Source organism: Amblyomma americanum, chromosome 5 (genome assembly GCF_052857255.1).
Source record: "Amblyomma americanum isolate KBUSLIRL-KWMA chromosome 5, ASM5285725v1, whole genome shotgun sequence".
NCBI lineage: Eukaryota > Metazoa > Arthropoda > Arachnida > Ixodida > Ixodidae > Amblyomma > Amblyomma americanum.
The window spans coordinates 73,448,820-73,473,990 of NC_135501.1; the positions used below are offsets into that span (position 1 = coordinate 73,448,820).

The 25,171-nt window shown below is 46.1% G+C and overlaps 1 protein-coding gene across 5 annotated transcripts in view; it reads left to right on the forward strand.

Annotated features, from left to right (window-relative positions):
* Positions 1-341: 341 nt before the first annotated feature.
* The window catches only part of LOC144132546 (cystatin-2-like), a 29,698-nt gene continuing 4,868 nt past the window's right edge, over positions 342-25,171 (forward strand). For 2 of the 5 annotated variants that reach the window (XM_077665033.1, XM_077665034.1), the window contains exon 1: positions 455-641. In XM_077665033.1, coding sequence (XP_077521159.1) covers positions 607-641 — 35 coding nt within the window. In that variant the 5' untranslated portion in view covers positions 455-606. Of the gene's footprint in view, positions 642-2,047; positions 2,156-2,936; positions 3,003-14,228; positions 14,330-25,171 lie in introns of those variants that run through there. The other 3 variants (XM_077665032.1, XM_077665031.1, XM_077665035.1) reach the window with 3 other exon arrangements.

Consider the following 25,171-nt stretch of genomic DNA (forward strand, 5'->3'; position numbering starts at 1 on the left):
CTGCACAGCGCGTGGAGATTTATTTCATTAAAATTTGATGCTCTGGTGTAATCTGTATTCAAGAAAAATAGGGGATATAAATATAATAAGCAATTCTGGAACAATTTTCTCAAGCCAGGCCACAGTCGGTTTGCGTGACATTTCTAGCCATGCTACTTAGCGGCGCGTGTTTATTCCTCCTTCTCTAAAGTGCATCTGTACCTTGGTATCAAGCAAGCATGTGTTGCGAGTTGCCGCTAGCCAATCACAATCACATCAAACGAACGCAACACGCAGCATTTGTATTTTCGCATGTCATGACGCGTGATGGATAGGCTCATTGTGCCGCGTTCGCTTGGCGTTCGCGCAGCTGGCGCCTACAGGGACTCCTGCCACGATAACCTTTATCGAGCTCTCTTTAAGAGGAGCTCGCCTCGAGTTCTATAACAATGAAGCCTGTGCACGTTCTTGTTTTTCTAATATCAGCTACTTTAGGGCTGCACTATGCAACTGGATATTTAGTTGGAGGCTGGACGGAGCAAAACCCGTGTGGCAATGTGAAATATCTGGAATTGGCGAAGTTTGCGATTAAGCAGGAGCAGAAGAAAATCAAGTTAAGTGGTCGTTATGCCGCGCTGTGGCTCATCAAGGTTCAGACGCAGGTGAGGGCAATAGTTCATTTTTTGCGCAAGTTTGTTATTGATATAGAGTTCACTTTTGGTTTCCAGAATGCTGGACTGCACTAAGAACACATTCTACGCACAGTAGCGAAAAACCCATTCCGCCCTTATATTAGGCTGAGAAGGCGAGGACACTCAATTCATTAATTTTCAAATTAATACAAGCAGCTCTACGCAATTAAAAAAGTGCAGTTTTGTTTTCACGCAGGGAATAGTTTATTCGAGACAAAGTGAAATAGTTTATTTCGCAAATATATTAGATGATGCTTTGCTCTGGTGGTCGCATTTTTGAAGTAGTTTTATATCTGTTCATAAACGAATAACGCCACTCCTGCTAGCTATGCAGTGCAATATCCGTTAACCATTATTAGTTTTTACACATATCTTCTTGCACAATTAACACAAAATTTTAACTTGAAGTAGTACATTTAAAATATCTGTACCAAAAATTACCATTTATACGCGGCTAGCCATGGCAAATGTTTGTGTACCTGTCTGTATTGTACTCAGCTTTTATAATACGCGAGTACGTAAAAAATAATAATGTTCTTGTATTTGCTATCCCTGCTAACTCAATTTATCGTTTTGACTATAAATTATTCCAACTACTTACATAAGTTTAGCAATTTATAATTCCACGCAGAGCAATGGCACCACTTTATTGTAATCAACTCTCCTTAATAGCCCTTTAGCTCAGTAGGGAAGCCATCTTTTCCAAGGCCAAACTCATAATTGCCGAAAGAATGCCCGTTCTCATTCTTCATTCCGTCGCACATACCGCGAAATGTATCTCTTTGCCTTAAAGTCGCTTGATTACCAGGCTGCAGCTCATTTTCCTCATAGCTCTAAACGTTAATTGGTCCTGATACGTGAGTGTGCTTTCGTTGACCACTTTTTATTGTTTTCCATACGTTTCGTTGAATTTCTATCCTTTTATTTTGCATTGACGTTGCATGCTTTCAAGCTCCCTTTTGAAATGTAAATTTTGTCCATTTGTAAGGTATGGCCTTTACAAGCCAGTTGTTTGCTGTAAATCTGTGCTTACGTTATAGTGCTAACAAATCATGGCAGTCTTGATGTTCCGTGAGCAAAAAATCTCTGAATAAATATTCGTACCACAGCTACTGTCACCAGCCCATTCAAAATCGGAACAAATATCAGAAGAATGGCTCTTGATTGCGACGCCATATGCAGTGCCTTCAACTTGGCATGCAGTTCAGTTCTCATAAAGCAGGAATGGCTGCTGCCCTTTGACATAAGATTAGCGCAGAAAAGATTGTTTGTATGTTGCCATTTAGTTATTAAAATGCGGTTATGTTTTATAAATTTAGTAATGACAGTGATTTTTCGGGGACATGCAAAGGGTTTCTGCCTTTCATTATCACTAGGTGGTGTCTGGAATGAACTACAAGATACGGTTCAAAATCGCACGAAGACCCTGCATAAAAGGCGGCTTTTCAGACTCGCTTCAGACGTGCCAGCATGCAAAATACTATGTAAGCTATGTCATGTCTTCTGTCAGCCACACCGCTACCCATTTACAGATGAGAACCAGTCTCATTATTTTACGTAATTGGTATGAGAAGTATTCGTTTCATATAAGCCGATTACTCTGTGAGATGGTATAGAGGTAATTTTTGAACAATGCACGTATAGCGATAAAAAATGTCTCACAGTTATCACCTGTTTCTCAAGCTGCAGCTCGCTACAGTGTAGTATATAGTACAACGGATTTGAACGCTTCTGATTGGCAAGTGTAGCACATTTGAAATTTCATATGACGTTAACTATTTCTAACATTCTCCAGAGGTCTGTTATCTTCCGGCGAAAATACATAAAGAATATATATAGGTGGATATTTTAATTGCATATAAATGCCACGCCATCAACGATGATGATGCCTGAGTACACGTGGCTTGGGGCTTGAAAGAAAACGAAGCACCAACGAAGGATCCCGTCCTTGAAGGAATGAAGGAAGGAATGAAGCGACTCCCATTCTAATTTCTTTTTCCCGCTCTCAGTCAGTACGACATTGCAACATTACAGGCATTGTGTACTATTATGCACATTAAGCAATTGTCCCGTCTTCGATCTCCAAGTTAACTGGACCCCTTTCCTTCCCTCTTCCAATCTATCAGACTACAACTATTGCCACTGCTTTTCCCTTCAAAACTTTCCTGTATCCAGTAATTAACCGCCTGTGTCTTGGCCACTCCCACGTAGTGGGTATGTGCCAGCAACGTCTGAGGTCTTCCTTCCTTCCTTCCTTCCTTGAAGGAAGCGGCATCAATGAAGGAAGCGGCATCGAGAGAAGAAGATCGGTTCTGAACGGCTGTTTCCTGTGGTGCCCGCGTGCTCATCTCTGGTGAGGCCGTTCTGCGTGGGGGATTTGGCCAGGTCTAAGGTTAAAGCGGTAGGCGCGGTTAATGTGCTCTTGAGGGAGCGTTTGGTTCAGGTATGGCGGATATTTGGGCAAGCTGTTAAGTGTTCATTTTCGCTCTCAGCGCAACACGAACGGGACACAAGACGAAGGACTAGCACAAACAGGCGCTGTTTGTGCTAGTCCTCCCCGGGCGGAGGGTCGGCAGCCTGGTTTGCCAGCATGCCCACCCAAAGCTTGCCGCTGGACCTCTTTAGGAAAAATGGAATTGACGTCATCCCTGTGGCGCTCGTACCGATCGGTGAAGGAATGATCAAGATTAAAACCTGTAAGATTCTTCAGCAGGAGCTAAGGTCTCTAACTACCCACTACCTCCACATCTCTCAGGTGCGACCGTTCGGCCATAGAGGCATTGTTTTCAAGTCCTCTGACATTGCTTGCGTGACAGACCTGCTCCAGGGCAAAATTTTTCAGTCATTAGCGTTGAAAGCATTCATCCCTGAACAGCTCGCATGCTCCAAAGGTATTGTTCGTGGAGTGGACACAACATCTTCCCCGCAGGAAATACTGGAGGAGTTTCAGGATGCAGTGGTGGGGGTTCTTTCTGTCCACCGGTGCTGTAGAGAATAAATGGTGTGCGTGTAGCGGCAGAATCAGTTATAACTACTTTTGCTGGCTCCTCCTGTCCTCCTGAGCTCAAGGTCTAGCCAATAGTGTATTGTGTGGATCCTCTGCAGCCCTGTCCACTTCAATGCACCAACTGTTGGCTGTTCGCTCACAGTGGTAAAGCATGTAAATTGGCGACCCGCTGCCGTGTTTGTGGAGAATGGCATTCGGAGGACAGCTGCTCCTCTGATCAGCCCCAGTGTTGCCTCTGCAAGTGTAACCACTCAGCTGAAGATGCCAACTGCTCGAAGCGAGCTGACGAACAAAGCTTGCTAGATATAATTCAAGCGAAGCGATGCTCGAGAGCAGATGCGTATGCACTTCTGGATCGGAAGAATAATACCTATGCCAGCCATGCGAAAAGGTACGTAGCAGATATAGAGTCAAGTTTGATTACTTCGATAGTGTCCTCAGTAGAACAGGCTCTTTCTGTGGTGGTCGAGCGAATGCTGTGAAACTTCACCGAGGCTTTATCTCAACTTGTTGCAGGCCTGTCTCTGCCTTCTCAATCATCTGTTTGGGCGGCGACGCCTGCATCACTCCTAAATTGTACTGCTAGTAAGAGTGACTTCATGTCGCCTCCTGACATATCCCAAGTCCCACCTGCCAACAGCGCTCCTGGCAGTGCCTCTCACGCAGGTATCTGTAACACGGATGTTGAAATGCTCTGTCCTTCCCAGAAGCGTCGAGATTCTTCCTCACCCTCGAAGTGAGCTGTTCCGCAAATCGATGCAACGCAAGGACCCCCAAAATTAATTCCCCAGACTGATGTGCTGAAGGAGGCTGTTGCTGCCTCTTTCATCAGTCAATAATTATGGTGGGTCTAAAAGTTCTGCAATAGAATTGTCGTTCCGTACATTCTTCTCTCACGGATTTTGAAATACTTCTTCATAAATATAATCCGGATATTGTGATTTTGCATGAAACATGGCTCTCTCCACTTAAATCATTTTCAATGAAAAAATTCTGTGTTGTCAGGGTAGACGGCACTAATGACAGGGGTGATTGGTTAATAACTATGATCTCTACAAAAATATGTCACCCAGCATCAATCTCGCAGAAAGCCATGCTCCCTGACCGTGAGTTGTTGGCGGTTGAAATCTCCCTTCCACAGTGCGCCAATGTAACTATAGCTAACGTCTACTTCCCTGTAGGTGTTCACAGGACAGGCTGTTTGGATACCTTACTGAGCGGAGCAAACAACACATTCAATTCAGGGAATTTTAATTCGCACCACAGTGCCTGAGGTAGTCCCTCTGACTCCTACGGCCATTTTCTCTGGTCATGAATGTCTATGAATGCCGTGCGCTGCTGCAATTCCGGAGCAGCAACCTTTATGCGTGGCGTTTCTCGTTCAGTCATAGATTTAACGTTAGCGTCTCGTGGGGTTGGAGTATCTGCATGGTCAACAGTAGACTCAGGTACATCTAGTGACCACTTTCCAATAACCTTTACTATTATGTCCTCTCCTTTCAGAAAAGGTGGTGCAACCATGAAATTTGTAAATCGCATTACGTATAAAAAATTGATATCTGCCTCGCTTCCCTCCATAGTTAGCTCATGTCGAGCAGAAAGAGCTTAGCCGGCAATTTCCTTTCTCCAAGATGCTGCTGAGAGCTCTTTATTCTCTGTGTGCGCTACTGCCTCTGCCAGACCGCCGTCTCCTTTGTGGACAGAGGAGTGTAAGAAAGCTTATCGCCTTAGAAAAGCAGCATGGAAAAGCCTTTCCTGTAATCAGAGCTCATATCATTGGATAAATTATAAGTTCTACTCCGCATCTTTCAAAGAAGCTGTTTAAAAGCAAAGGAGGATTATAATCAAAATTTAAACACGTATCTCTCTAAACTTCAGAATAAGAAGGCTTTATATAGATTCATGGCGCAGATTAACAACTCTCCGGCCTCCAACAGCAGAAAGTCAATGGTATTCTCTCCGCAGGAAGCTAAGCAACCTCTTGAACGTATCGCTCAGGGGCTGGCTTTACGTTTCCAAGTGCAGAAAACCGAACCTTTGCACACTCTCACCCCCAGCTCGGACTATCCCGAGATGGACGTGTCGGAACTCTTACCAATTGTTTCCTCGATGCAGTCTGCTTCCCCGGGATCTGATGAGGTTACTTTGGGCATGTTAAAGATTTTAGCGCAAGACTTTCCAACCGACCTTCTGGGTATTGTACATGCATCATTGGAAAACTGTTGAATTCCTTAGGGTTGGAAAATTTCGAAAATATTGTCACGTGCTGCGCATGGGCTCTGAGGAATAAAGAAGTCGTGCGGCGGCTGGAAGTAGAAGAGGAAGAGAAAGTCCAGTATCCTGCCGCCGGCGCACCAGGCTCCTCTCGACCTGCCTTGTAAATATTATTTGTAAATAGAACCTGTAACAGTGTGGTGGAGGTGCTGGGTCGATCACCACGGACCCCTCTCGCAACCGCTGCAGCCGAAGAATCGCCGGATTGCCATCGTTGCCCGTGCAAATGCCCAAGGAAGCCAACGCACGTCCGACCGGCGCCGCAACGCCCGCTTGGCAGCACTACCGTGAGCCGCGGACGTTTTCTGGGAAGGCTGGCGAAGACGTGGATGATTGGCTCACCCATTACAAGCGGGTGAGCAAATACAACGGCTGGGATGCCACTCTTCAGCTGGCCAATGTCGTCTTCTTTCTCGATGGCACCGCGCTAACTTGGTTCGAAAACCATGAGGCATCAATAACAAGTTGGGACCGCTTCATGGAAGAGCTCCGCAGCTGCTTCGGGGATACTGTTGCCAAACGAAAATGCGCTGAGCAGTCTTTGCTTCAGAGAGCGCAAGTGCCTGGAGAGACCTGCACGACTTACATAGAAGAGGTCTTGAAGCTGTGCAACGTCGTTAATCCCAGTATGTCCGACGAAGATCGCGTTGGTCATCTCCTCAAGTGCATCGCAGAGGACGTCTACAGCTTTCTTATTAGTAAAGAAAATTTAGACTCGCCCACGGATATCATCAAGCACTGCCGCACCTTTGAAGCTCTAAAACTGCGTCGAATTACTCCCAAGTTCGGTCGCCTGCCTAACGTCACTACCGTCGCCAGCGTGGATTTCCACGAGCCTGTGAATGCGGCGACTCTCCCTGACGTGATTCGTCAAATCGTGCGTGACGAACTCTCCCGGCATCAAGATCTTGCGCGCCGCAGTGAGGTCCCGTATGGGAGCTGTTCTCTGCAGGCGGCTCCCGCCTCCCGCTCCTACCCTTGGAGTTTGTCTGCCCAGGCCCCTACCAGTGCTACTCGCATTGATTACAGCGACGCTCCCCGGATCACCCGCCCCGGCCCCAGGGCGCCAGCTCATCCGCAACGCCACCTGCGGCAGCCGGAGTACGATGGTCGTTTCGACACTGGCTACGAGGAGTGTTATCCCGAGTGCCCCACCCGACCCACCACTTTGTTACCGCTGTGGTATGATCGGTCACATCTCTAGATTCTGCCGTCGCCGGGGCCAGTTTTCCGGCTCCCAGCGCCAATGGTCGAACCCTCGCCTGAGTTTCAATGCGCCTGTTCATGACCGTGTCTTCACATCGTCTCAGCGCCCATCCAGTTACGCGCCACCACGGAACGACTCCCCTGCCTCTGACCGAAGTCTGACTCCACCTCCGCACCGCTCTCGCCGCTCGCCTTCCCCCCAACGTCGTTCCCCACCGTCCCCGGGAAACTAGCGTGTGCGGCCGATGAAGGTGCGGTCGCCGGATCATCGATAGTGCCAATTCCTCTGCCCATTGTTATGTTAAGGAACCGCCTTGAAGTTTTAGTGGATGGTATTTGCGTCATGGCCTTAGTGGACACTGGTGCCACGGTGTCAGTGATGAGTTCAACTTTCAAGAACCGTCTGGGTCGTAAAATAATGTTCGCTTGGGATCGTGCTGTTATATTCCGGGGTGTAGGGGGAGAATCATTGGTTCCGATTGGTATTTGTTCTGTGAATGTAGTGATCGCTGGCCACATGTTCCGAACTGAATTCACGGTGCTCCCTCGTTTTACGCATGACATCATCCTCGGTATTGACTTTTTGCACCAGTGCGGCGCTACTCTCGACTTCCGCAGTGGCGGCATATCGTTAAGTCCTGGCCTTCGGTCAGCTCTCATAGAAGACTCGCCAGTGGTTGCCCAAGTGTTTTCTGTGTCTCAAGATACCGTCGTTCCAGCAATGTCTGCCATATTCGTTCCCATTGTGTCCTCGAGCACGATTTCTGATGCCTTCGATGCTGTGGTGGAACCTTGTTCCCTTAACTGTGCAAAGAAAAGTGTGCTAGTACCCCGCAGCGTCGTCCATGTGACCAAGGGCCATGCCACTCTTTGGACTGTCAATCATTCCAACGAACCTGCAGTATTGCCATGTGGTTTAAAACTTGCTGGCTTTGAAGAACGTTTTTCTGTACCAGTTGCCGCGATCACTGACAACGTGTCTCGTCCAACTAGACGCCGCGATCTGAGCGACTCTCAATTCCTAGCCATGGTCAACAAATCCCTGCCCACTAGCGACCGCCAGGTACTAGTGGCCGTTCTTATGAAGCATGCGGACGTGTTTGACTTTGGTCGCGACCAACCACCGCCGATTCCAGCTTCCCGTACCCATCACATGATCAATACTGGATCTGCACAGCCGATTCGCCAGAAGCCATACCGCGTCTCGCCTTCCGAACGTCAGATAATCGATGAACAAGTCCGTGACATGTTGCACCGCGGCATCATTCAGGAATCTTCAAGCCCGTGGGCTGCTCCAGTGATCCTTGTCAAAAAGAAAGATGGCACTTGGCGATTTTGTGTCGACTACCGCCGGCTTAACACTGTCACAAAGAAGGATGTTTACCCGCTCCCGCGCGTTGATGATGCCATTGACTGCCTCCACTCAGCCTCCTACTTTTCCTCGGTGGATCTACGGTCCGGGTACTGGCAGATCCCGATGCACCCGCAAGACAAAGAGAAGACAGCATTCTTGACACCTGACGGGTTGTATGAATTTAATGTTATGCCTTTCGGCCTTTGCAACGCTCCTGCCACTTTTGAACGATTTATGGATACGCTTTTACGTGGCCTGAAGTGGCAAGTTTGCATGTGTTATCTGGACGATGTTGTTATTTTTGGTAGGACCTTCGCCGAACATAACAGCCGCTTAGCCATTGTCCTAGACTGCATAGAGAGAGCGGGCCTCGTGCTGAACTCGAAGAAGTGTCGCTTCGGTGAACGCCAAATTACTGTGCTTGGTCATCTCGTTGACAAGGATGGCCTCAGACCCGACCCGCAGAAGGTTGAAGCTGTAAGCAGTGTCAAAGAACCCAAATCAGTGAAAGAGCTCAGGAGTTTCCTAGGACTTTGCTCATATTTTCGGCGTTTCGTTCCCAAGTTTTCTGATTTAGCCTACCCGCTTACAAGTCTCCTGCAGAAAGACACCCCTTTCCACTGGACTCCCGAATGCGACTCCGCGTTTCGGCAGCTCAAGTTTCTCCTCACCTCGCGGCCAATATTGCGTCATTTCTGCCCGACAGCACCGACTGAACTCCACACTGACGCCAGCGGCATCGGCGTGGGTGCTGTGCTTATCCAACGTCATGAGGGCAATCAACACGTTGTCGCTTATGCAAGTCGCACCCTCAGCAAGTCGGAACGCAATTACACTGTAACAGAGCAAGAGTGTCTCGCCGTTGTTTTCGGCGTACAACGGTTTCGTTCGTACCTTTATGGACGTGCTTTTACAGTCGTCACAGACCATCACTCTCTGTGCTGGCTGGTCAATCTACGCGACCCCTGCGGTCGGTTGGCCCGCTGGGCGTTACGCCTCCAAGAGTTTAACTTCAAAGTGTCTTACAAAAGTGGCCGCCAACACGCCGACGCAGATTGCCTCTCGCGGCTGCCGCTCACGGTTACTACTTCCGATGATGAAAACTTCGATGACTATCTCGCTGCCGTTTCCCAAGAGTTTCCAGATCTTGGCACTTTCCAGATGGAACAACGCAAGGTTCAGCACTTGGCGCCGCTTTTTGCCGAAGCCCGTGACCCGACATCCGCAAGCCCTTTCTGCGTTCGCGACGGTTTACTCTACAGAACGAATTACTCGCCTGGAGGTGCGCGCTTTCTCCTCGTCGTTCCGGCTACTCTGTACTCCTCTGTTCTGCAGGCAATGCACGATGACGTCACGGCTGGGCACTTGGGGTTTGCCAGGACCCTTAACCGCATCAAAGAACGTTTTTACTGACCAAAAATGCGTCACATGGTTCAGCGCTACGTGGCCACCTGCGTGCAGTGTCAGCGGTTCAAGCTTCCCACGACTTCTCCGCCTGGACGCCTGCATGCTTTGCCACCTCCAAGCACGCCATATGAACAAGTTGGACTCGATCTGCTCGGCCCGTTTCCCCGCTCGTCCAACGGTAACCGCTGGATTATAGTGTGCGTTGATCACCACACCCGTTACTGTGAGACCGCCGCCCTACCTTGCGCCACCGCTGCTGAGGTCTCGCTCTTCCTTCTTCGTGCTGTCATCCTCCGGCATGGACCTCCTCGAGTTGTTATCAGTGACCGCGGTCGCCAGTTTACGGCAGACGTTGTGGAAGAGCTTCTTCGTCTTAGTTCATGCCATTTTCGCCACTCGACGCCGTACCACCCCCAGACTAATGGACTGGTTGAACGTACCAATCGGACACTCACGACCATGCTGGCCATGTATGTCGATTCTCGCCATAAAAACTGGGACGACGTGCTTCCCTTCATTACATACGCCTATAACACGTCGAGGCATGAAATAACTGGTTACAGCCCATTCTTCCTTCTTTATGCCCGTCCGCCTCGAAGCTCCCTCGATAGCATCTTACCTTTCTCTCTCGACACCGAGCCTTCTATTGCCAACACTCTATGTCGCGCTGAAGAAGCCCGTCGGATTGCCCGGATACGCACCTTGGCAACACAGCATCGCTCTAAGCAGCGTTATGACCGCCGGCGCAAGGATGTCTCCTACCTGCGCGGTGACGTTGTATGGTTGTGGACGCCCCTACGCAAGCGTGGCTTATCAGAAAAGCTGCTATCGCACTACACAGGCCCGTTCATCGTTGTTGCTCGCCTCAATGACCTCAACTATGTCATCTCTCCCCAATCAACGCAAGGACGCCGCTCAAGGACAACCCAGGTCGTGCATGTCGCACGGCTGAAGCCATTCCACTCTCGGGACCCCGATTGATTGACTGGCCCAGAGGGCTTCGTCTGCGAACGGGGAAATGTCACGTGCTGCGCATGGGCTCTGAGGAATAAAGAAGACGTGCGGCGGCTGGAAGTAGAAGAGGAAGAGAAAGTCGAGTATCCTGACACCGGCGCACCAGGCTCCTCTCGACCTGCCTTGTAAATATTATTTGTAAATAGAACCTGTAACAATATTTTTACTTTTGAAAAATGCAGAGAATGGATTTAATTTAGATAATTTTCGGCCGATTGTGTTAACCTCAAATTTAGTAAAGCTAATAGAAGGAGTAGTACACAGTCGCCTCACAGAGCATGTTCATCAAGTTAACGGCCTAAGCTCCGCACGGATTGGATTTCGTCGCGGTTGTTCCTTATGGTCCGCGCATGTGGATCTCGAGAGCCGAATACCACTCTAAATGCGCAAGAGAGAAGTTGCGGCCTTGGTGACACTTTATGTTGCTAAAGCCTATGACAGTGTTGAACACACGGTCCTTATTAACAATCTTGCTCAGCTACATCCCCCGCTTTACATCTATGCATGGATTTGTGAATTTTTAAATGATAGATTTTTCTTCTGTACAGACGCATCTTTCTGTACTAATACCTATGTTCAATCAAGAGGTGTGCACAAGGATCTGTTTTGTCTCCACTGCATTTCAACGTATTGGTTCGCGACATACCCATTCATCCAAACATTATAGTTTATGTATACGCAGATGACACAGCTTTTTTCGCATCAGCAAAGGATATTCATGCACTATACGAGTGTTTCCAGGGATACCTGAATGCTATTGAAGTCCGGTTGAACAAAATTAATTTATCCCTTAATGTGAGAAAATGTGGCGTGCTAGTATTTCCGTCCAAAACTCTTTTGTACATCCCGCTAATATACCGCTAAACTCCAATTCCGCAGGTGAAGTCGGTTAAATAACTAGGCGTTACTTATGATCAAAATTTGGACTTGCGACGCCATATTAACAATAATGTTGTTAAAGGGGAACGTGCTCTGGGCCGGTTGACACGAGTTGGCAATAAAAAGTTTGGCATGCGTCGTGACACGTTACTCTTGCTCTATAAAGGTTATACGAGACCGATTCTGGAATTTGGTTTTGTCTTGTTCTCTGGTAGCGGAAACTACAAGCTGCAGCCATTAGCTTTACTCGAAAGGCATGCCCTACGGTTATGCCTCGGGCTCTCAAAATCAGCTTCAAACGCTGTCCTTTATCTGGAAGCCCGTATCTACGATCTCTTTTCCCGCTTCTAACTTCTAACAGTGCGTATTTTCCTCAGTTCCTTTGACCCGGCCCCCGGCGTTAGTAGTACCTTTTTTCGATCCCAACCACACCTGTTTGTGACTAATCAGTGCCACGCTATCAGCTTCCGCATGTTAGGTTCACGCAAAATTTGTTAGCTCTGCTTCAGGTTGATCTGATCTCCATGCAACAAGTTGCAGACACGCAAGCTGACCCCGTCTTCTATTATTACCATATTTTCCCGTCCCATGCGAAACATATGCCCGCAAACATCCTAAATGGTCTCCTTTCTGAACAGCTACAGAATTTTCTTCTTCATACTGTTATCTCCACTGACGCCTCCGGAAGCTGTGAGAAAGCGGCGGTTGGGATATACTCGCGGGAGCTGACTTGGAGCTATTCCGTTCGTATCCCAGATTATACTCCTATATTCTTCGCAGTTTCTGGCTATTGGTTTGTCTCTTTTCAAACTTCCTAGGCATGTAGCACGGGTTCTGTTGGAAACTTCCCGTTTGCAGCGCTTCCAGCATATTTCAGCCAACCTCAGTGATCCATTTCTCAATACCGTGGATTTTAACCACTTAAAGTTCCCATGGAATATCCGGTGGTGTAAATCAAGACCTTGTGAGGTGTCAATGACGCTTGTGCGATGCAGAATCCCTCACTTAAATTTGTAGTTATGAAGATGTGGGTTCGCTGCGACAAACCTTTGTGTATTATGTGGGCAAGTTGAAACAATAGATCATTTTCTCTTTTATTGCCGGCGGTTCGCAGTTCAGAGAAAGCAGTATTTGGAGGTCCCTCTTTCGAGGTTAGTACTCCCTCTGTCTATTCCAGTTCTTCTCTCGTTCGGTGCGAGCGCAAAGGGATTCCTGTTAAGCACTGTTTGCGGCTACCTTCATGATTTCATAAATGCAACTGATCGGTTACCTTCTTAGCTGCATACAAAATTTGGTCGGATGTCCAAATATGTTTGATTTTATTCCTGGTAATTCATATATACTAAAATTAATTTGAGGTTTCTAATTTTTATCTTGATTCAATCTTCTCACGTCTATTTTCTTCCCTCGCAAATACCTCAATGACATTTTGTACTGTACCCTGGCCAATAACCCTGCGCGGGTATGTGCCATGTTTACTAAGGAGAAGAAGAAGACTGCTGGCAGTCTCCAATTATTCGCATCTCTTTAAGCTCCCCCTGAGTATGTTCCTGGGGTTAGCAAGACGGTGTGATATGTACGACACCAGAAAGAAAAAACTTTCTGAATATGTTATAATCTAGGAAGCGCAAAAAAATACCGGACAAGGGACAAAGTAAATGGCACAAGAACAGCTTCACGAGCGCTACTACCAACTGTTTAATCATGTTGTGGGACAGGGGATATATAGGAACAGTAAGTCTAGCATGCGCGTGGAAAAGGCACAAAAGCCGTACATCAGTCATGCGCACAAGTTAATAAAAAAAGAATCTAAAAGGCACATTCCGATTAATAAACTTGTACAGACGTGTCACTGACACAACGTTCGGACAGCCTACGGATATAATAAGCGTCTAGAACGACTCTAGCCTTCTCATTGCCGCTCTTGCCTAGAATCGTGGTCTTCTCCAAGCTTGCCCTACACGTGCACGAAGCAATGTAACGCACGAGATGACACGTCAGTGACACGTCTGTACAAGCTTATTCATCGGAAAGTGCCTTTTTAGATATTTTTTTATTAACTTGTGCGCATGACTGATGTGCGGTTTTTGTGCCTTTTCCACGCGCATGCTCGACTTTCTGTTCCTATACATCCACCGTCCCACAGCATGAATAAACAGTTGGTAGTAGCGCTCGTGAACCTGTTTTTGTGTCCCTAACTCTACCCCTTGTCCGGTATTTTGCGCTTCCTAATTTACAAGCATCACCAACTACCCCGGCAGCTTGCCAGCTTGCTCTTACTGAATATCTTCTTAAAGCATGAGATGACACAAATGCTAAAACGAAAATGAGTGTATAGAAGTGTACAGAAAAGAACAACAGAAGAAACGATATTGTTTACATGCATACCATCATGATCAATTCTTGTTTATTACAGACCGTAGAAAACTGCTATGCAACCATCTATGATCAGCCGTGGACTAAAACCAGGAAGGTTACATCATTCAGGTGCAAGTAGTAAAATGGAAAAACGCACAATTGTGAATCTTTTCTTCTCGATCCAGCATGTATGGTAACGAGGAGTTCTTGCTACAAAGTGGAAGTAACTGCACATAAGAATTCATGAATCTATGACTTTCTGTTCTGTTTGTCTCGTATTCAAATTTACAGTGACACATAAGTCACTGGGATAGAGCCTTGGTTGCTGCGTTCCGAGATTATGAAATGAATAGTTGAATTTGCCGGCGCCTGTTTTAACTGCCCATCTTCGCTTAACAACGAAAACTGCTCCCTGAGTGCCATGAGAATCAGAAGTGCTGCTCCTTGTCAGTGACGGCCACAGGTAATTGCTAACGAGAGCTCACTGAAAGCATTATTGAAGCGCACACAGTTTTCATCACTTTACCCTTGTCGCATTAAGTAATCAAATCATGTAATACAAGGGTGCATGCCAAGCATGCTTTCCCACGATCGGACCAAACCTGTTCATGATGAGGCCCTCATTGCTCTGAGTGTATAAGAGAAGTTTACGCTTTGACCACATGTTCAGACGTCAGCTTTTAGTACTATTTTTGGTTAGGGTTGGTTCACTTGTGGAAGAATGGGTGCACTTAACCAACAACTCGATAAAGTCGAAAGCAGGAGTTATGACGCTGGAGATGAAAGACGGTCTCCTCTACTTTACATTTTGAACGAGCACTCTTCTGCCCGGAAATATCATCGGCGTATCTTCTCTAACTCTAACAATCAGCACTCTAACCGCAGCAACTTTATTTTGAATGACCTATAAGTTTTTATACTACTCTTGCTGTTTGTTATACGTCAGTGGTGCAGGCAGGAGCTTATTGGTTTGCATTCTTTTTATGGCAGCTCCACCATACTATATGTTTATTGGAATTATCAATTTCATTCCCCTGTCAATATTTGTTGCCGAGTTTCTACTGCTTTGGCTGGCCTTACAATTGATTCCTTGCAATGTTTCTCAGGCCATTGCATTTGTTGACAGCTTTTCAGTCTCTAACAGCGCTCGAAGGCTCGGGGTATATTTTTCAGAGCCGTTCCCTTCATTTTTTTTATTACATCCAAAGTTAACAAATTCTTCCTCTTGCGGACATGTGGTCTCGTATATAGCAGACACCCTTTACGTGTAAATAGCTCGCTTTCAAAGATTTTACCATCACTCACACTTGACCAAGGCAGCAAATTTTAGTCAAGCATCGACGTTAGGAAAAAAGAAGTTTGCTAGAAGCTTATACCAAATCTCAGTAGTTCCTCGCAGCACTCCCGAAGCTCCCAAGGGAGCACAGGCAAGGTACTGACGCTCTGGAATGTAGTTCATGTAAAAAAAAGGCATACTGGGATATGAAATCGCGTGACTTAAAGTGCGCATTCGCTAAACGCTATTTCTAAAGTAGCCTTAACGCACGCTAGCATTACAATGCTATTTTAAGATATCACCGTGCACGGCTACTGTGGGTCCTAAAACATCGTTACCGAAATAGAGACGCCCTTCGAAGCAGGACAATTCTTTTCAGACCATATTGGTCGTTGTTACAGCTGTTTTTAGTGCGTTCACTGACCTTTAATAGAGCCCCGCAATTTCGCTTGGTCTCATCTCGCCTATAACAAATCGTACGGGCAATAAACGACTTATTTAGAGTCAGGAATCTGCTGCTTCTAGCCCTAAAGAGAACCGTTTGTTTCTTGACAAAAATGAATCTAGATGGCGTCACTATGGCGAAGGTATCGTTGTATCTCTATTTAGATATTTTGAGCGTATCGCAAAATGCACACTTACAGCGTACGTAAGCGTGCATACGCTTATAGTAGGTAGACAGCGTCGGCTAGTACTTCTTCTAGTGATATCTGCGTGCGCCTTGAGCAGACGACACACAGACGTCTAAGCACAGAGTAACACGTTCATCATGCTCTCTTAGTCGGCTGCGGAGGTCTCTGCCTTTGAGAGTGGTGGAAGTTAATTTTCAGATGGAGTATAACTGAGCTGCTTTAAAATATTACGTTTAGAGAGCACATTTGTATAAATTGCTTATAAGCAAATTGAAGAAGCTCTCAAAATTTTACGCTGGAAAATTCTGCACTCTTAGTGCTGGAGGTTGTTCAGCTACATTTTGTTCACTTCGAAAGCGTTATAGTACAAATGTGAGTGAAAAGCAATACTCTCTCCTGATATAGGCAACAATCTCAAAAATTGATGCAAAATGCGGCTAATATATCTTCCGGTCCGTCGTTGTAGGTAATAGTATTAATTGGTGACCCATCACTCAAGGTTACTAAATACTGAGAATCGCATTAGGATTTTCATCCCGAAACGGTCGTTAAATACTTTTCGTTCAGTATGCAAGAGGAGATTTGGATTCACCTTGGTCTAAAGAAAGTTCTATAAGACAGTCCTTAACAAGTAGCAAAAATATTTTCCACGCAGGAATACAAGAATAAGCCACATGCGGTAATTGAGCGGACCTCCTCAATTATGTTCCTTTGTAGAGCTGGTTAAAAATTTTTTTCGGCTTCCTCCAAAGCAGAGGGAATGCTTCCATTGCATTGTGCGCACATTCGGCATCTTCCAAACTATGTTCCCTTCAAGAGCGACAAACTCGACCTCTATAGCAGACCTTGCCCGCAATCGAAACTGCTGACGTTACCTGTGTCTCTACATCCGTGAGCCAAAGAGTCGCATATTTACTCGCGAAGCCAGTGTTCTGATTCTGTATCGCACGTTTAGCCATTTGCAGTATTTTAATGCCGCTCCATGGGTTTTTCTTTGTCCACTCTCCTGGAATCGCCGTTGCGGAGCAGAGCAATGCGGCGGCTGCCACTAAAAAAAACATGCGCTCCACCATACTACATCGTAATTGGTCTCGTGGAGGCTACTATTACAGTTTCGCAAAGCATCAGCAGTTTCTCCCAGAGTGACACTGCAATGAATGCGAAGCTTTTTAAGTCCTGCTTTGTGCGGCCACATTTAGTGAACAATGAGCAGCAAGAACCACTGATGTGTTCGAGCACAATATATTTTTCGGGCCTCCAGCGTCTTAACAGACTTAGGTTATAGTGGAGGCTGCTCTTACAAAGCTTCGCAAAGCCTCAGCAGTTTCTCCAGCAGTGTCACTGCAATGACTTCGAAGCCTTTTTAAGTCCTGCTTTGTGCGCCCATATTAACTGATCAATGAGCAGGAAGATCCGCTGAAGTGTTTGATCACAAAATATTTCAGACCTCCTGCGTCTAACAGACTTAGGTTCTCGTGGAGGCTGCTCTTACGAAGCTTCGCAAAGCCTCTGCAGCTACTCCTGCAGTGAAGTTGCAGTGACTGCGAGGCCTTTTTAAGTCCTGCTCTGTGCGGGCCACATTCGCTGCACAATGAGCAGCAAAAACCACTGATGTGTCTGACCGCAATATATTCTAGGCCTCCTGCGCCATAACAGACTTACGCTCTCGTGGAGGCCACTCTTAAAAAGCTTCGCAAAGCCTCAGCAGTTTCTCCTGCAGTGACACTGCAATGACTGCAAAGCCTTTTTAAGTCCTGCTTTGCGCGGCCACATTCACTGCACAATGAGCAGAAAAAAGTGCTGAAGTGTTTGATCACATTATGTCTCAGGCCCCTTGCGTCATAACAGACTTAGGCTCTAGTGGGCGCTACTCTTACAAAGCTTCTCAAAGTCTCAACAGTTTCTCCTACAGTGACACTAAAATCAATGCGAAGCCTTTTGAAGTCCGGGTTTTTACGGCCATATTCACTGATCAATGAGCAGTAAAAAGCGCTGATATGTTTGATCACATATTTCAGGCCTCCTGAGTCATAACAGACTTAGGTACTCGTGGAGGCTACTATTAAAAAGCTTCGCAAAGCCTCAGCAGTTTCTCGTGCAGTGACACAGGAATCATATTTCAGGCCTCCTGAGTCATAACAGACTTAGGTACTCGTGGAGGCTACTGTTACAAAGCTTCGCAAAGCCTCAGCAGTTTCTCGTGCAGTGATAGAGGAATCACTGTGAAGCCTTTTTAATCCTGTTCTGTGCAGTCACATTCATTGAACAATGAGCAACAAAAACAACTGACATTGTCATCGCAATACATTTCAGGCCTCCTGCGTCATAACAGACTTAGGCTCTCTTGGAGGCTACTTTACGGGCTTCGCAAAGATTCAGCAGTTTCTCCTACATTTACACTGCAATGAATTAGACGCCTTTTTAAGTCCTGCCTTGTGCGTCACATTCAATGATCAACGAGGAGGAAATACTGCTGACTTGTTTGATCACAATATATATTTACCTCCTGTGTCATAACACACTTAGGCTCAAGTGGAGGATAATCTTACAAAGCTTCCCAAAACGTCAGCATTTTCTATTGCAGTTACACTGCAATAACTGCGAAGCCTTTTTAAGCTCTGCTTTTTGCGTCCATATTCACTGATCAATGAGCAGTGAAAACCGCTGACGTGTTTGATCACAATATATTTCAGGCCTCCTGCGTCATAATAGACAGAGGTTCTCGTGGAGGCTGCTCTTACGAAGCTTCGCAAAGCATCAGCAGTTTCTAACTGCAGTGTCACTGCAATGACTGCAAAGCCCTTTTAAGTCCTGCTTTGTGCGGCCACAATCACTGAACAACGAGCAGCAAAAAGCGCTGATGTGATTGATCACATTGTATTTCTAGCCCCCTGCGTCATAATAGACGTAGGCTCCAGTGGGCAGTGCTCCTTCAAAGCTTCGCAAAGCCTCAGCTGTTTCTCCTGCAGTGACACTGCAATAACTGCGAAGCTTCTTTAAGTCCTGCTTTTTGCGGCCACAATCACTGAACAATGAGCTGCAAAAAGCGCTGATGTGTTTGATCCCATTATTTTTCTGGCCATCTGCGTCATAACAGACTTAGGCTCCAGTGGGCGGTACTCCTTCAAAGCTTCACAAAGCTTCAGCTATTTCTGCTGCAGTGACACTGCAATAACTGCGAAGCTTCTTTAATTCCTGCTTTTTGCGGCCACATTCATTGAACAATGAGCAACAAAAACCACTGACGTTTTGATCGCAATACATTTCAGGCCTCCTGCGTCATAACATACTTTGGCTCTCTTGGACGCTACTTTACGAGCTACGCAAAGCCTCGGCAGTATCTCCTGCAGTGTCACTGCAATGACTGCAAAGCCTTTTTAAGTCCTGCTTTGTGCGGCCACATTCATTGAACAATGAGCAACAAAAACCACTGACGTTTTGATCACAATATATTTCAGGCCTCCTGCGTGATAACAGACTTAGGTACTCGTGGAGGCTACTATTACAAAGCTTCGCAAATCCTCAGCATTTTCTCCTGCAGGTACTCTGCAATAACTACGAAGCCTCTTTAAGTCCTGCTTTGTGCGGTCACATTACCTGAACAGTGAGCAGCAAAAAACACGTGTTTGATCACAATATATTTCAGGCCTACGTCATAACAGAATTGAGCAACAGACTATTGTTTTAGCACAAGCAGTCTTTAGCGTAGCCAGTGCAGAAAAGGAACTCTTCGCTATGCAGAAATTTCCAAGATGAGGTCTGGGTATTTAATTTTATATTCCCCTTTATCCGGGATTCCTAAGCACAGAAATTCTGCAAGTATCAGTAATCCATGAAACGAAAATTGCGTACATACACTTCCCACGGAACTTGAGGTGTGCCCTGGGGGTGAAAGACAAAGCATTCCCACTGCCCCCACTTTCTAGTCTAATTTTTTACAGCCCTTTAAGCTTCCTGCATCAGCTATTTGTGCTTTTTCTGGCCACAATATTTTTATCAAGTATGATCACTTCAAGATGTAGTTATAATATCAAAACAAACGATATCCAGAGAATAGAATTCGACATGGTAAAACCCCCTTCCTCTTCCCACAATATGTCCTCTCCAACTATTCGAGGCACGCTCACAATTCCAAACAGTACCATGCTATCGTGGAAGATGAGGTGTAGTCATTCCTTCCTTTTTGGCAAGCAGCGACAGCCCAATCGCGCATTTGTGCTCACTGATGATTCTGGTTTATTAGATTGTGCACTCCCCGCCCCTCCCCCCCCCCCCCCCGGCTTTCCTGATGCGTCACTTTGTAAGATATTTTACTTTTTCGTCGAGAAAAATAGTACTTATAAAGTACGTTTGAATTCATAGAAAAAAAAATTTCACGAGTGAAATTTTTTTATAGTAAGAAGCAAGAAGGAGAGAGAGAATGCAGGCAGATTAACAAGAGTATTCCGGCTGGGTGCTCTGCACATGGGGAGAGTGATGAGAGGATGTAAAAAATGAAGTGGGGTGAGATGTGGAGAACAGCCACAATATCACACAAGGAAGTCCTTCTCTGGTAACTCAACCGTGCATTGTCGGCCTTGAGGGCCATCGATTGCTGTGGCCACAATGTGAGGATATTACCCTTCATCAAAAGGTGACGATCGAGGTGGACCAGAGTATAGTCTGCCTTTCGGTCTTAAACACAGGACGCTAACAAAGTAGATGTTGTATTCTATTCTCACAATTACAGGTGTCCAAAGCAGGGGTTGCCGTCCACGCCAATGTAGAAGGATTAGTGGCTTCTAAACGCAGCAGCGAGTCTTACATGACATAGCTGTGTTGCTTCGTGTTAAGGTAAGTTGAATTAAAGACGACGGCGAGCGCGGCTACAGTGTATTGAAGCAACAGTTGAAAAGCATGCCCATGGTCCACGCAGAAATTGAGAGCTTGCTAGCCAGTGTGAGAAACCTTTTTGCTGCGTGAACCCATCATAAAGTAAGAGTTGCATAAATTTCATCGTTGTGGGCTGATGGAGGCATCATCCTGCAGTGGCTTCCAGTTATGCCCTTATGTCTAGCAGCCTTTGAAAAAGTATATCTGGACATTTGGTTATTGCGCCATGGTAGTGCTTAAAGATTTCTGAGACAAGCTGCACATGCTAGCCGTGGCGTAGTGCAGATTGCAGGCATTGGTGGTCTTCTTTGTAATGGGAAAAACTTACTATATTTGCGCTGGCGACGGAATGAAATGACCCGACATGTTGGCCTTTCTCGCCAGCAACGGACACCCAGGAAATCCATCGAAACAGTATATATACTGCTGTACTCACTGCACAATAAGGAATGAAGATTATCACTGCACAAGCAAACATGTGAAGTGCTCCATTGGGTTTTTCATTCTTTTATACTCGCTCTAGCATTCTCAACGACGCTTTCTGTACTGAAGATGGCTAGGTCACTGTAACTACAGCACTGAAATTTCAGATATTTTCCCAAGGAAAGGAGAAATGAAACTTGTACGGTCTCTAAGGTTTTCCACCGAGGTAATATGAAATAGAAAAAATTGCGTTCACAAGACAGTTCTAACCTTTTGTAAAGAGTCACTGAACGTTGAACTGTTGGTTGAGCATTGCCATATTAAGGTTAGGAAGGAAGGTTGAAAAGTCCGCTTTTCATATTTGACAAAGACAGCGTTGCCGCTTTAATGATGGCCGCTTCCTAATCGACGGTAGGATGGTCGATTATTGATCAAATTTTCAACAACCCAACACTAAAAAGGGAGATTTTTGTGCTCAGGGATTTCACGCGTGCGCTGCGCTTTTAACTACGTGTTCCTGCCACCGAGCCGCATTTCTCTACAGATATAATCTATATGCCCATGATAATTATTCTGGAGTCGCAGTCACAACTGCTATAACACTATATAAAAGAACAGCACCACGTGCTTCGTACGTTCTTCGCATTTGTTAGTTTAGTGCTTGAGCGAGGAAGAAGCTAATTAATTGTTGAGGGTATAAGATAGTCTAGAATTTCTGAGCAAGCGAGCCTCTAAGCATCGCATCACTCTCATGTTACTGTTTACTAAGCAGGTTTCACGTGCAGCTGAATTTTTACAAAAACAATGCCGATGAAACCATGTTTCCGAACTTTCGCTTCTTTTAGTTCATAACTTTACCCTCTACCGAAGTGCAAAATACGGACTCGAGGATGCGCTTTTGCCTCTCGGCGAAGCAAGCTTCCCTTTGAGTTCGGGCTTCAGAAATCAAAGTAATCCGCAGTGACAGGTGTAGTAAACTCTTTGACGTTGAAGCCCGGTGCCAGCAGCACTGACGTTCAGCTATCTCATGAGCCGGTTTCTTAAAATGGTGCTGGATGAGCACTGGGCATGAGAAGAGGAAAACACAGAATCGAGAAATGAAATTTTGATACGTTTATTTAATCAACTGGCTTGATGTTTGTTGCGGGAGTTAAATTTATCAACTCAAATACCATGACGTTTCTTGCGGCACTTGGCTTCGTGGTCGGTGGTGCTGCATCGGCGCAGCGAGGCCAGAGCTCAATGAAGGGCTGGTTGTCATCCGTAGCCAGGCTGAGGATTTCTCTGTTTGTTGCTTTCGTCTTTGACTAGTTTTCATACGCCGAGTTGTCAGGCAACGGGACGCGTTGTAGGCGGCCTATCTCAAGCACGTCACGTGCTCACGTCACACGTGCTCACGTCGCGGCGCTACCGCTGACTTCAGCCTTGCTCTCCTCTGACCGCCTCGTACGTGTCGTCCCCTAGCTTAGATTTTTCTCCCCGTTCCTCCTGTCGGCTCCTTTTTTCCCCAGTCCTATTTCTTTGCTTCGCCTTCCCTCCTTTGCTCTAACCACTGGCAGCTTTCTTCATTAATCTCTGCGGCGATGGCCGCGGCATTTGTCAAACCTCTTTTTAATTACCGATGGGGACTCCTAATGATTGCGCCCTTATGAGCTGTCGCTCTGCTTCACGTCATGTTCAAGATATGCGAATCACTGTGCGAGGACACATTGCCAGGGCGGCACACACAGCAGCATTCAAGAAAACCCAATGACCGGGGCCTCATCCCGGTGCACGCGCACGAACCGTCACAGCTACCAGGAAAGGCCCAGGCATTAATCCGGATACTCTCAATCCGCATTGCTTTTAATCAAGTAAGCAGTAACCTACACCTAATATAAATCTCACCGTACTCAACCGCGTATTTTCTAAACCGGACACATTTGCCGCATCAATCTTGAACTTTTCTCACGTTGTTACTTTTTACAGGCCACTCTGCAATTTTCTCTCTATAGTCGCAGAACTCCAACCGCGCCTCTATTCGTGCTGCGCTGCAATTCAATGCAGCCGCTTTCCTGACCGCTGCCTAGGCACGTGACGTGCCTGCTCGGGGACGTTCTGATGGCACGATGAAGCATTGTTGGTTCGCCAAGTTACTCAAATTTACAGCGCTAAACAAAGCGCTGCCACTAAACGAATAGCTTGACTATTACAATCTTTGAATGGCTACCTTGTGACTGCCTTACTCCTGGAAACAAAGAGACGGACACCTCGCCTAGTCGAGCTCATTTCAGTGCCGCAGCTTCTTACTCTAAATTCTTGGGGTGTGAACTGATCCATCTTTTAGAGCCCATGCGTAGAGCAAGAGCGAAAACATTAGGTTAGAGCCAAGTTATAAAAGTTCATACCTGTATTGCATCAATGCAATTTCGAAGGTTACAATTACACTCTATCTGAACAAATGTAACGAAACTCTGTTTCCATTCGCAGTTGGGAACAGCCTGCAATAAGACGCTCTGTAAATAGAACTGGCCACTCAAATTACCCGCAATGTATGAGGGGTGATGAAGATGACGCATATCACTTTTTATAGGAACGCCAAGGACACGGTAAAATTTTAGTACTCCATTAAACAGGAACTTTCCCGCCCTTCATAAAAGGCCGATCCGTTCTCAAAAGCAATCAGATCTATAGCCTAAGCATTCGCTAAAAATAAGCGACAATAAATGAAACATTCACTTGGGACAACAAAATTTTTTTTGGAATTAGTAGACAATCCATAATTTCTGGATAGAGGATTGATTGCCGGACTGCCTCCAGACGTATTTAGTGGCTGTGGCCAGTATCTCCTGGTAGCGGACGGTGCTTGAATTCCTAGTCGTATTATTCACCGCTACATTTTCATCCGCCTGTGTCTCTAGGAAATGTCCAGTGTACCGCAATCCTTGTTTATAAATTTGCAGACAGTCTCGAATAAATTTGCTTATTAACCTCATGTGTCGGCAATTATGGTCAATTTGTAACATATTTTGGGTTTTGATATATTGGATTATTAACTTAAATTTTCCTTACTATATTCGCGCGTTTCGTAATAATTTTTTGCAAATGCCGTAAGTTTTTTGCTGTTCTTTATTTCGTGTGTGCTGTTTTTAATGATTTATTACGATTTATTTTTATCATGCTTGCTCGTATTTAGTAGTTATACTTAGTGCTGCTGTTACTTGTAGCATTCCTGGCACGAATATTTTGTCCACTTTGCAATGTATTCTGTACTCTTAGTAGAAGTGCACAAGATGTGTTTTAGTGAGATAGCGCGAGTTATGGTTTAGGTTTATGAGGGATTAACGTCCCAAAGCGACTCAGGCTATGAGAGACGCCGTAGTGAACGGGTCCGGAATTTTCGACCACCTGGGGTTCTTTAACGTGCACTGACATCGCACAGTGCACGGGCCTTTATAATTTCTTCTCCATCGAAATTCGACCGCTGCGGCCAGGATCGAACCCGCGTTTTTCGGGCCAGCAACCACTCAGCCACCGCGGCGGCCTAGAGAGAGTTATGAGTTATTAGTTAGCGAGTTACGAGTTATAGCGAACGAGAAGGCATCACAAACCAGCCGCCGGCTTCGAAAACGTTGCGCGCGCTTCCTGCGGAGACAGGGACCTAAGACTGCCTCCTAGTCCTCGTCATTCAGTCCCCGTCGTCTTTGAAAAGACAATGGTAAGAAAGGCGTGATGTGTAAAATGCAGACGAAACTGTTCACCAAACGCGGCAGCAGTTGAAATCCGTGCTTTGGAAGGCTGGTATGAAGCACACAAAAA